Source organism: Vigna unguiculata, chromosome 7, assembly GCF_004118075.2.
Source record: "Vigna unguiculata cultivar IT97K-499-35 chromosome 7, ASM411807v1, whole genome shotgun sequence".
NCBI lineage: Eukaryota > Viridiplantae > Streptophyta > Magnoliopsida > Fabales > Fabaceae > Vigna > Vigna unguiculata.
The window spans coordinates 3149636-3162292 of record NC_040285.1 but is presented as its reverse complement, the minus strand read 5'-3'; the positions used below and the strand labels follow the sequence as shown (position 1 = coordinate 3162292).

General features: G+C 28.5%; 1 protein-coding gene across 1 annotated transcript; it reads right to left on the bottom strand.

The window, feature by feature from the left end:
• Nucleotides 1–7889: 7889 nt before the first annotated feature.
• LOC114192510 (LEAF RUST 10 DISEASE-RESISTANCE LOCUS RECEPTOR-LIKE PROTEIN KINASE-like 2.1) lies at nucleotides 7890–10912 on the bottom strand. Its single transcript, XM_028082256.1, has 3 exons — nucleotides 10067–10912; nucleotides 9728–9763; nucleotides 7890–9411 (listed from the first exon to the last, which is right to left on the bottom strand). The coding sequence occupies exons 1-3, from the start codon at nucleotides 10803–10805 to the stop codon at nucleotides 8324–8326; spliced, it is 1863 nt and encodes a 620-aa protein (XP_027938057.1). The 5' UTR covers nucleotides 10806–10912; the 3' UTR covers nucleotides 7890–8323.
• Nucleotides 10913–12657: the final 1745 nt, after the last annotated feature.

Here is a 12657-nt window from a genome sequence, read left to right as displayed (position 1 = left end):
AACCAGTTGATACAGGTAAGATGAAATTGATTACAAAATTTATTAATTCTGATGTGTTTTTTTTTTCTTGCATCAAAAATTCATCATTTGTAATCAATTTGAATAAATAATAAATGATTTAATTTAGATAAGTATATATAATTAAGTAGAATATATGGTAATCTAAATTAATTAAATAGATAAGAAATTCCTCTGAATGTTTTTGCAGTGAGAAGTTACATCAAAAGTTTAGTATGTTTGTGAATTAAAAGCATATCCAATTCGCAATAAGACATGGGAGTTCTGAAAGGCGAAATGGTCCAACCTTATGCGATTGGGACTCTTGTGTATAATGTTTAACTTTTTTAATATAATTATTATTTTATATAATAGATTGTGTATAAGTGTATAAGGATATGGATAATCGAATTATATTTATTAAAAACGTAGATTACATTAACTAAACTTGTCTAAAAAAAATTCAATTTAATATAAACTACAATTTTTTAAGTTAATCTTATTCATTTTTCAGGGTTTTCGAACTTAGACATGTATCACTTTATTAGCTTTCCTCATAAGAGTGTTTTATTGTTCGGACATTAATAAAACTAAATGACTTTAATATGTTTATTATGTTCAAATTTTTTAATATATATATATATATATATATATATATATATATATATATATATATATATATATATATTCTAAAAGGATTTTCCATCTTTTTTATTTTTGTAATATAAAAATTGTATTATGCTAATTCTGACATTGTGATTAAATAAGAGATTTTACCATTTTAATATATTCAAATATATTTTAATTGATTTTATTTTAAAATTAGGTATTTTTAATATTTTATTTAGATAAAGTAATTCCAATTTATTAAATTTTAATTTTTTTTACTTAGATAAAATATTTTAATTATCATCAAATATGAAAAATTATTCAAATATTAAATAATTATTAATAATTTAAAAATATTAATATTAGTGGGTTTTTTTATTCTGGTTTATGTTTTTTCAAAGTCTATTAGGATTTTTTTTTTAAGTGACATTGACACATTTTTTATCCACTTTATGCGAAAAAACCTCATCTTATGGATAAACATAACAAAAGAATAATAGTCATTTTAACAACAATCAAGACACGTATCAATTGCAAGTTGTTGTTCTTAACTTCTATGGATTAATAAGCAATTAAAAGAATATAACATTTACGATCATAATATAATAATTTTTGTAATAATAATTTTGTCATCAATCTTTTCAAAAACCGCACATTTCATTTAAATGTCAAATATATCTAAATCAAATATCATTCGTATTTAGAAACGAATCGTAAACTTAAAGTTTGTATTAATAAAAATTATCTTTCTCAAATGTTAACAAAAACATTTCATAGAAATTAATTTATGAAAAATTATACCTTAGACTTCCATTCATTAACTTTCATCTTCTACTCCTTGACGTGGATTAGTGTGGATCATTGATTAATATATATGTTGGAAGTCTCATATCGACTAAAGATAAGGTCAATCCACATTATATAAGTGGGTGCAATCCTCCCACTTCTAACATAGTACCTCGGTGTAAAAGAGTGTGTTAAAAGTCTCACATCAACTAGAGATAACCGCTAATGAACCATCTACTAATTTTTTGTCCTACGCACAATATCAATATACCTCGGTAATAAAGATGGGTTTAAAAAAATGAAAGTTATCATTCTCCGTGTTGCCAAATATGCTTTTGACTCCTATTTGTATAGATGTTAACCGATAGCGATAGAAAACCATAGCTTGAATATTTGGTTAATAAACAAGACACGTAAGTTTTGAAAGAAACTATGAGGTGTGTCTCTAAATATAAGCTTAATGGTATTTAGGACTTGACCATAATTTTTTTTATTCAAGAAAAGGGGTGGATGAAAATAACAATGAAGAAAAAAAGGTAGGAGTGGGCACCACGAAAAATAAAAAATGAATTAAGGTTGCAAAGAGAGTGTGCCTATTTTTTGAAGATAACAGGTGAACGTGAATAATCAAATTTAAATGTCAATTAATGCGTATTTGATTGACTAAAGACTGCTTAATTATATGGTCAATGTATTAAATTCAGAACATTCTTTAATAGCACTGAACCAAACCACATCCTGTCAAATGTGTTCAATGAATCATCATATTGAAAGAGTAGCATAAATGGTCCATGGCCTCAAAAAGTTTAAAATTAAGAAAACCCTAGTAAGCAACTCATTATTTTATATATTGAAAAATATAATTGGTAACTTTTATGTGTTATATTATCATTAAGCAAGTTATATTTGGTTTAACTAATACGTTTTTTTTTTAAAAAAAATCAACAACTAAAACTTTTATATTTTTTAATTTAGACTTATTATTGCATATAATATTTATAATTTTACAAGAAGATAGAGTATTGTTTTACTTTTTTAAAATGTGAAGAAGTCAATTTGGTGTTTTCAACTTTGTGCATATTTCGAGGATTGAATACAAAAAAGAGGTCTTTGTTCAAAAGATTTATTCATTGTTCAAGTTAAGAAATGTAGTAAAATAATATAAGGAATGACTTAATATTGAGCAACTATGTATATACGGGTTTTTGGATCTTAAATAATAAGAACGAGTAATGTGAACTATATTTGATTATGATTAAGCACTTGAATATTGACTTTCTATCTTTAATCCAATACTCGACTTTTGAATCAATGAGTAACTAGTAACATTTTTCAATTTTGATATCCATAATAGTTAGATTAATTTTAATTCGATTATTTCCCAAGTAAGTAGGTCCATAAGCTTTCAACTTAAAATACAAAAAAAAAAATTAAATAAGTATGGAGAGGATTATTTTCACATTATGTCAACCTATTGCAATAGGTCTAATAAAGTACAAAAAAAAATTAAGCTTTATAATAATTTTAATGAGATTAAGCTTTTATTTTTGTTTATTTTTATGAATAATCATTAATTTGTCTTTTATATTGAGTTCACATTTAAGTAAGTATCATCTGTAAGTGTTTCGCGTGTTTCTTTTAAGTGATTTCTGTATGAGTGCAAGCGATCATTTAAGTGATATACAATCTTAAGAATCCTCACATAATGAAGGAAATGTGTGGATAAACATAGTAGATATTGTATGTTTTTACGAAATAATCCTACATCAGTAATCATAACTTCATATACCACTCTTCCTTTTGTTTTTTACTCTTCATTGTGCCCATGACTCTGCATGGCATCAAAAGCAGTGAGGGCTAGAATTCATGCATGAACAAAGAGATTCTTGACGAATATTGACTGAACATAGATAATTATGATCGACTAATTTATTTAAATGTGGGTTTGATGCAACGTTTATTTGTGAACGATGTTACATAGCTGTGTTGGTGTGAGTTGTGGTTATCTAGCGAATTGTACCCAACTTGTTGAAGTGCTTTATTTGTGGTATACCCTTGTTTGAGGTGAGAATGGAAGTGTTATAAGATATAGAGGTAGAAGGATTGCATGAATGGTAGGAGGAATCAGTTCTCATGTGAGGGAACCAATTTTGATGCACGTGGAACCAATTCTTTAGTGGGGAATGAATGAGTTTTTGTGTGAAAGGCGCATGATGAGTGGTTATGAGCAAGTGCATGGGAGGTCAAAATGGTAGTGGGATGAAAGATAAGGTTAAGGGTGCATGAGTGGTATGAAAGAATCAATACCATGGGATGGAACCAATTGTGTTTGGTCGTTGCATGTTGGAACTTATATATGTTGGTATGGTGGGTGGTTTTCGCTTGACCTAGGCAAATCCTGGATGGTTGTCTAAAACAATTAGTGTGGTAAAGGAAAATGTTTATGGTGGTGAAACTAACTTAGTCTTGATGAGGGAATCACTTCATGTTTAACATTGTTGGGGGGATTATTCTTATCAAGGAACTGATTCTCATACATCCAAATCCATTAATTTGAAAGCCTTTTTGTGTTTTGTGTTGCGGGTACTGGTTTCAGTGGAGGTGGTTTATGTTGAGCCATTGAGGTAGGTTCTTGTCGATGTTTGTTGCGGTGACGTAACAATGGGGTGGTTCATTTTTTGTGTTATGGTTTGGGTATAAGCATCCCAATATGTGTAATGTGTTACTATGATTGGATGACTTTTCTTTTGAATAGATACATAATGAATGGAGAAAAGAACCTTGCATTAGATTCCTCTACTAGGATTTGGGAGTTTACGAGATGGATTGAGGACATGGACAAAGGACTTTTGAATGTTACGGTAGACGATGCTCAAATATGTAACATGATTTACGATAGTTGGACAACACATGCGTATACTAATAGTTGAAAAATTAACAACTAGAAGGAGAATATTTTGATCTTAACTAGTATAAATACATTGTGTCAATCTTCTCTTTCTTTACTATATTTTATTATCTACGGTTACATAAAAAGAAAGTTTTTTAATTAAGCGTAAAATTTTGATAAAATTTTTAAAGTATTATTTTTTATTAATTAAAATAATTTACCTCCTATTGATTTTTTTTCCACACACAAAGATTCCACTGTGCGATTCTAACATAACAAATACTATATCACCTTTACATGCAATTTTTTTTTACAGAGTTTGACATTATTTTCCCTCTATGTCCCTTTAAATAGTTTATGTTAAGCATATCACTTAACCATTTGTACTAATAAATTGGATTTCTTTTTCGGTGTGAAAGTTTGTTTCTAAAAATAAAAGATAAAAATGCACATAGTAAAAAATTAAAACAAAATTAAAAAAATAATAAAATAAAATCAATTTGACAAAGAAAAAAAAATAGGAGAGAGAAACTTATGGAATGATAAAAAAATATCACATCACTTGAAGAAGCTCAGAATAAATATCGATAAAATTTTATTTTAATCACTTGATTCAAGATAAGACTTATATAAAAAGAAATCACACCCTTTCAAAGTACTTTAGGAAATCTCTATAAATAAATCTTTCATTTAACAATATATTCAAAAGTTGTTTTATAACGAAAGTAAATGGTTATTTAACTTGTACCAAAATTCTAAACTAAAGGACATATAACATGTGTCCTGAAATGAATTGTAAATATATATCTTAAATGACATATATGTAATAGAAAATTGAAGCTCCTAAACCCTAGTCTAAGAAAGGAAATTTTGAAATTAATTTTTTTATAAAAAAATATGGTAAATCTTTATTTTATTCTAAAATTATTGAGCATGTGTCCTTGGACTTTCCATGCTTCTTCACAATTACCTTCTTCCTTATATTCTTTTTACTTTACTTTGATTTTACGCTTGTTGAGTCAATAATTAAGAAATACAAATTGGACTTTGTCATCACTCAATTCTGTTTAGGTCAATAAAACTTATTTTTGAAAAACAAAATTTACGTATTTAATTAATTTAAAAAATAATAAATAAAAAAGTAAAATAAATTTACTTGAGAGATTTTTGAGAATTTAATTTTAGGTTTAAAAATTAATTAAAACATAAAAAATAATAAAATTAAAAATAGACTATTTGTTTTGGCACAATTTTTAAAAAACAATAATAAAAAATAGTTTTTACATTTTGATTTTATATTTATTAGATCCTCTTTTCTTATATTTCACACCCTGTTTTTCTATTTATATTTTGTTTTGATCTAGACCCAATTTTTATATTTCACTTTTTCTTCTCACACACCTTCAAACCCTCCTCATTTACTAAGCAAATTTAGTGACTTTATTCCAAAAGAAAGTAACCTAACTTCTTGAGTTTCCTTTGCTCAATTTTAAACTAGTTTCCATTTAATATATACAAATGAATTTAAGTTATGTCTTTGAAAAAAAAGAAGTCATTTGTCTCCTTGATTTAGGCTGTGTTTGTATAGATGATACTCTTAGGCTATGTTCAGATGAAAGAGTAGATTTGAGAGTGTGAAAATAAATAGATTTAAGAGGAAAATGATGTGAGGATGAAGATGTTTGGATTAAGAGATTTGAGAAAAAAGTTTATAAAATGTATTGAATGATGTGATAGATTTAATAAATTAAAAAAGTATTTTAATTAATAAAAATAAAATATTATTATTATTATTATTATATATTATTATTATATTTATTATTGTTGTTATAATCACTTTTTTATTATTTTATTATTATTTTATTTCATTAATATTATTATTATTATTATTCGATTTATTATATTCTATTTGATTTTAACAAAATAAAATTATTTATCTAATAATAATAAAATTATTTTTTAATATTAAAGTTAAAAAAATACATTTTCCTCTCAAATCTTTGTATACGAGCAAAGAAAGTTGAATGAGAAAATTTCTCTTGATTTTCATAAAATTTTACCTCAAATATCTAATTTTCACTGCATTTCTACGCTTTAAAACTTTCCATCCACACAACCAAATACACCATTAATGTTGATGTGCAAGCATGGATGTGAAAATGCATAAATTGTTTGTTTCAATAAATTTGAAAGTATCTGAGAGAGCCAATTTGCAAGTGTGAACCAAATTTCATCCTCACATGGGTGTAAAAATTAGCGAAGATTTATGAGACTGCACATGAAAAGACGAAATTATCCTTTATTTTTTTATGAGAATTAATTTATATATATATATATATATATATATATATAAATATATAGTTTTTATTTTTTTATCATATACAATATAATAATAAAACCAACATTAAAAATATTAATAATTAAAATTACAGTTAATATTAACAACAACAAATTTATCAAATTATAATTAAGAAATTTAAATTCATTTTAATATAATTTTCACTATCTAAATTTAAATTTATATCACATTTCGGTATCTAAATTGACAATCATATATTTTTATCAATTAAATTTGTTTTTAATCAATTACACCCATAACATTATCCACAAACTTAATTTTCAAATTCTTTTATCAATCATACCTTAAATTGTGTTTTATTGGAAGAAATGATTTAAGAAAGAAAGAAGATGGAAAGAATTAGAAGGTGAAGTTGATGTTATTTTTTTTAAGAGATTGAAAGGTGATTTTAGGATGATTAAAGAATGAAATTTATGAAATTTTGTGACTGAATTGATTAATGTGTCATATTAAAAAAATTAATAAATAAAAAGTTAAATTATCAAAACATCTCTGTTATTAATCCTACACCCTGTGTGTTTATTTTTTGATTGAGCTTTATTACACATTGCAATCTTACGTTTATCATACACTAATCACTCAAAGCACCACGTGTGTGATTAACCTTGTATTCTTACTTTTTTCACACATACTTTCTTTTTGTCTAAGAATAATAAAAGTATTAGGAATATAAAAGTTTTAAAAATTTAATAATAATTTTTTTTCTTATGGAGTGAATTCGGTTATTTACGTCATATAATACTTATTTTAAATAATTAAAAAAATACAAAAGAAAATGTATTGAAAAACAATAAAGTACCTTGGACGATGTAGAATGTTAATAGTTTTCCTACCTTGACCTATTTCTAGATCCAAAATTCAGATATCTTAATCTAAAATTTGGTTTCGTTGAGCATGCTTTATCTCTATGACAACTCCAAATCTCCTATTAAATTATTTTATTTTTTAATTGTCATAATCATTACATCTTTTTAATTTTTAGGAACTTATCCCATGTGCATTCCCTAATTGCAAGGGTTTTAGTTGTGTTAATCATGTTTAGTGGAATTAACTTCTGATTAACAAAGTTAACTTCAAATATGTGTCGCTTCTTCTCTCCTACGTCGAGCTCCTCCATTATAAATATTATAAATAGGTGACTCTCTCCATTGTAACTAGTTGAATATTGAACTAAGTTGTCCTTTGAGAAATTTCGAGAATTAGAGAATTTTTTTCTTCTGATTTGGTTCTTATATTGAGAAACTTTATTAAGTGTTAAATCTTCATGCGCTTAGCTTTTGATTCTTGGATTAAAGGTGGCAGATTCTTCTCCCTTTTCTAATCTCAATCCATTCTTACTTTCATTCCTTGTTCTTGTTTTTCCATTACAATTGGTTGAATGTTTCAAACCTAATTATATGTTTCTTTTGCTTCTGCCATTGATGTTATTTTCTCCCATGGTTCTTTTTCTTAAAACACCTTCTTGATCGAGATCCTCCCAACCCTCTAATCTTCACATTGGTAAGATCCCTCCTCATACATTCATTACATATCAATAGAGTCAATGTAATAAGATAGATAAAGCAAAACTTAAAAATTAGGAGTGCACCACAATCAATGCAAACCAGAAACTCATAGCAGCTGCAAGCTGCAGTTGTAGTTTATTGAAACTGATTGCATCTTGCTGGGTCTGAGGTCAATAACTATGAAGAATCACTTGATTGGGATTGGGGAACCCATGATGAATAAAGGAAAGATTTGGGTGGAATTTGCACAGAGCTAATGCTTCCTTCCATCATTTCCACCACTTTACTCATTGCAGGTCGATTTGAAGGGTCGGTTTGTATGCACCACAAACTTACAATAGTCATTTTTCTCACCATTTCTTCATCATTTCGATTTTTGGTGCTTCGAAATTGAAGATCTTGATCTGATTCAAGATGGTTGTAAATCCAATGTGGAAAGTAATTTTCACTTGAAAGATCAACTCCGCGATTATTATTCTCTCTAGCACCAAGCATTTCCAAAACCATCATTCCATAACTGTATACATCTGATTTATGTGACACTCCACCAAAATTTCTGCAGAACAATTCAGGAGCAATATATCCTATGGTTCCTCTGGCAACTATCATTGATACAATACTTTTTTCTCTAGGACATATTTTAGCAAGTCCAAAATCTGATATTTCGGGGCAAAAAAACTCATCTAGTAGTATATTGTGAGGTTTTATGTCAAAATGCAAGATTTTGGTGTTACAACCCTTGTGCAAATACTCCAGTCCTCGAGCAACACCAATGGCAATATTGTACATTGTTATGCAATTCATTGTGAGTTTAAACCTTAAAGGATCTTTCTCTTCATATATGAACTTTTCAAGGGATCCATTGGGCATGTACTCGTATATGAGAAATCTTTTGGAGCCTTCCAAGCAAAACCCCAGTAAACTGACAATGTTAACATGAGAAGTCATGCTAATACTGGCAACTTCATTGATGAATTCTTCTCCGTCACCTTTTGACTTACTTAAAACCTTCACTGCCACAAGACTTCCATTTTGTAATCTCCCTTTGTATACACTGCCAAACCCTCCTTGGCCTAATTTGCTTCTGAAGGAGTTGGTCATTTTCTTTACCTCCAAATAACTGTACCTTTTGGCTGAAAGGTGTCCATGTTGCTTCAGAAAGTTCTCAATCATTATGTAAGTGGGGTTCTTCTTGTGGAAATAGTATCTTCGTAAGATGCAAGCCAACACCATCAAAATTCCCAATGCTCCAGCAGCTGATGTAGCTGTAGGTTTATTACAGTAAGAAGTTAAAATAAGAAAAAAACATACCCTCCATGATGATTTGTTTATTTTCATATGAGATTGTTTATTTATTTACTTTTGTTATAGGAAGTCACCATACATCTACATCTTTTTTTCTGTATTTAATCACTCATCATTATTCATAAGATGAACTTATATGGGAAAACTCCATCAACCAGTGAAGATATTTAACCTGCTATGATACAAGATTGACAAATAATTTACAAAATGTTGTACTTTTGTGTTCGAAGTTAAATAAATCACTGCAGAGATAATCAGGGGTTGAAAAAGTTGTACCTACTACCACTATCTTCACCTTTCTACTAGTTTTCTCTGCAAAACATAAAAAAAAACAGGAATTAAACAAAAACAAATAACAATAAAACCTTAAGTAGAAATCAGTGGTAACTTGGATCGGTTAAATAACCATTTCTTATAACTAAACTTCTCTTTGATTTGACCTATATTCATGAGAAAGTGAGAACTGATATTGGATCCTTAAGTGCTTGTTTCATAACTTAACCAGTTAGATATACTTAGATCAGGTTTCTTCAACCCACATCAGAATTACAAGAGATAAATCATCAGCCTAAGGAGCTAGTTGAAACAAATTATTTCCATCAATAAACAAGGTACCTTGTATACATAAGAACTTCCCTTGGCTGTCAAGTTGACACTGGCCTCGTCTAAGACGGTAACAAGAAGAACACTCATCAGACACTTCTATTTTAACCGGAATATCAGCTGATACATAGTCAAAGAGGCTTCCATTCGAGTTAGGTACAAGCTCTGCATCTCTTATTGGAAGTCTAACCATTGAACACTGTTCAAAATAAGAACCATGAAGCTCTTCGGAATAGTAACTGAAGGACTCATCAACATTAGATGTGCCATAGAAGATGTCCTCCTTCGGGCATATTGTAGATTTATAAAATGCTGAAGAAGGAGGATTGATGTTGAGGGTGCGGTTGCATATGAATAGAGTAGCAGTGGTAAAGTGAAGTGAAAGGAAAGGAGAAGGGGTGTCCAAACTGGTGTAGTTTTTCTCGAACACCCCACAGCTTCGTGTCAGCAAGTAGGTGCGAAGTTCATCATCTCTGAACACAAGGGCGTTTGTGTTTGGATCACGTGTGATGAAAAACCATTCTCCATTGTTCTTAATCGTTTTAACCGCATCTGGGTCACGGTCATCGCAGCCATGCATCACCAACAACCCACAATGAGGATGTTTCGTGTCAGTGTAAGGGAAATACATGGTGCCCAGGTTCCCACAAAGAAATGATGGTGGGCATTTTCCCTGTGCAGAGGAGAAAGAAAGCAGCAATAGGGTGGAGAAGAAGAAGAAGAGGGTTTGAAAAGGTTCTTGATTCTTCATGCCTTCTTTCTGTTGTTACTTTGCAGTTTGTGACTTTACCAGAATATTACAACAGTAGCGATTGAGAGACATGAGAGTGGAGTTTAATGCATTAATTGTGCTGAGGGAAACCGATGGAACAGAAAAAGAACCAGAATTGTGTGTGATTTATAAGAGATGATGGTCTTTGAATGATGCCATCCGTGACGACTTTGAACAAGTCAGTGAAGACTTCACCACCACATGCTTTGGAAGATCTTAGGCAATAACACGACTTTTCTCTTACTTCCATTTGACTCTTACTTTTTTTTTTCTTTTATCAGCTTTGACTCTTCTTTTTATTAGTAAAACATTATATTTAATAAATAAAAATAATTTTTTTTGAAATAATAATAATATTCATGAGTGCCAAATATAATAAAGGCTTAATTTAGTCAACTTTTTAAAAATTGGAATTTGATCAAAACAAAGATAAAAGTGAAGTTCACTTCCAATTTTTCAACCAAAACTATATCAAAAAGAGTAATTAAGCTTATAATAACAATACAAGGTCAAAGTATCAAGGTTTTTTTTATACGAACATAAATATATTTTCCTATAGTCATGCTATAAGAAGAATATTACTAATTAAGGTATGTTTCAGTGAGTTGTGAACTATTATTCATAAGATATTAGAATAACAATTTCAATTCAAAACTTTAAGATATTAGGTTTATATATTTTTTTTATTTATACATTGTTGATTTTATTCATTTTTAACTAATATTGGACTTAAAACTCATTTTGAGTTCCTAAAACAACTCAAATTTTATGGTTAAGCTCTAACAATTTGTAGTTATCCTCTTTCTTATCATTTCCCCTTTTACATTTTGTTTTGAATCTCATTTCTAGTTAAAATGTGTTTTTTCTTTAGGGAATTGTTTCCTTTTCTTTTCTAAAGAACCTATTTGTTGTATATTTTTTAGTATTCATATAGTTTCACATTGACTAGATGATATACTTTTAAAAAATTTAAATAATAAGACATTTTTCACCCTCACTTGGTGTGTGTTTGTTTGGAGTGATTTATTGTTGGTGAGGATGAATCAGTGAATGACATTTATGTTAGTACTAAATGATTTGCGTAGATTTGTAGGGCCATATTCGAGGGAGAGAAGGTGCGTTCCATCGCTGAAGTGAAGAGTTTTGTGCAGATGGATTGTCCATTTACCGAAATGACTATTCATTTTTTCGTCCCATGCAAAGAGTCCATGCATGAACATGGTTTTTCATGCTGGTTAAGGAAGTTGAAGATGTAGGGGGAATCGATTCTAGGTTATGTGTAGGGATGAAATCGATTCTAGATTCATGAATGGGGATGAAATCGATTTTGAAGGTGCATGCCTGGTACGAAAAAAGTGTTTAAATTAATTTTAACTAAATGGATTTTATTTTCTATTAATTTTAATCATAAGGGTAAAAGTGTAATATTACATTTTAATATATTAAAACCTTTTTTTTTTCTCATATTCATATCCATTAAATCATTCACAAACTTTGACAAACTTTATCTTTAAATCTCTTCACTTTCATCTCTAAATTCCTTAAAAGAAATAACACAAACTTTACCTTCAAATCTTTTGAATTCATTCACTCACACTCTCTCAAATCCTTACACTGTTTTGTTTCTAATGATAAAAACTCAACAAAGACATAAATGAGTGACAAATATTGACTTTATGTGCTCACATAGAAAGAGGGGTGAAGAAAGTTAATTTTTAATATAAATAATAAAATTAATAATAATAAAATAACTATAAGTATAATAATAATAATGATGATAATATATAAATAATGATAATAATAATTTTTTTTTCACAAGAGTAATTTAATC

Coding starts and splice junctions, on each gene's coding strand:
- LOC114192510 (XM_028082256.1), bottom strand. CDS start 10,805: ATGAAGAATCAAGAACCTTTTCAAACCCTCTTCTTCTTCTTCTCCACC. Junction 9,764..10,066: donor GAAGTTCTTATGTATACAAG/GTACCTTGTTTA, acceptor TATGTTTTGCAG/AGAAAACTAGTAGAAAGGTG. Junction 9,412..9,727: donor GGTGAAGATAGTGGTAGTAG/GTACAACTTTTT, acceptor ATAAACCTACAG/CTACATCAGCTGCTGGAGCA.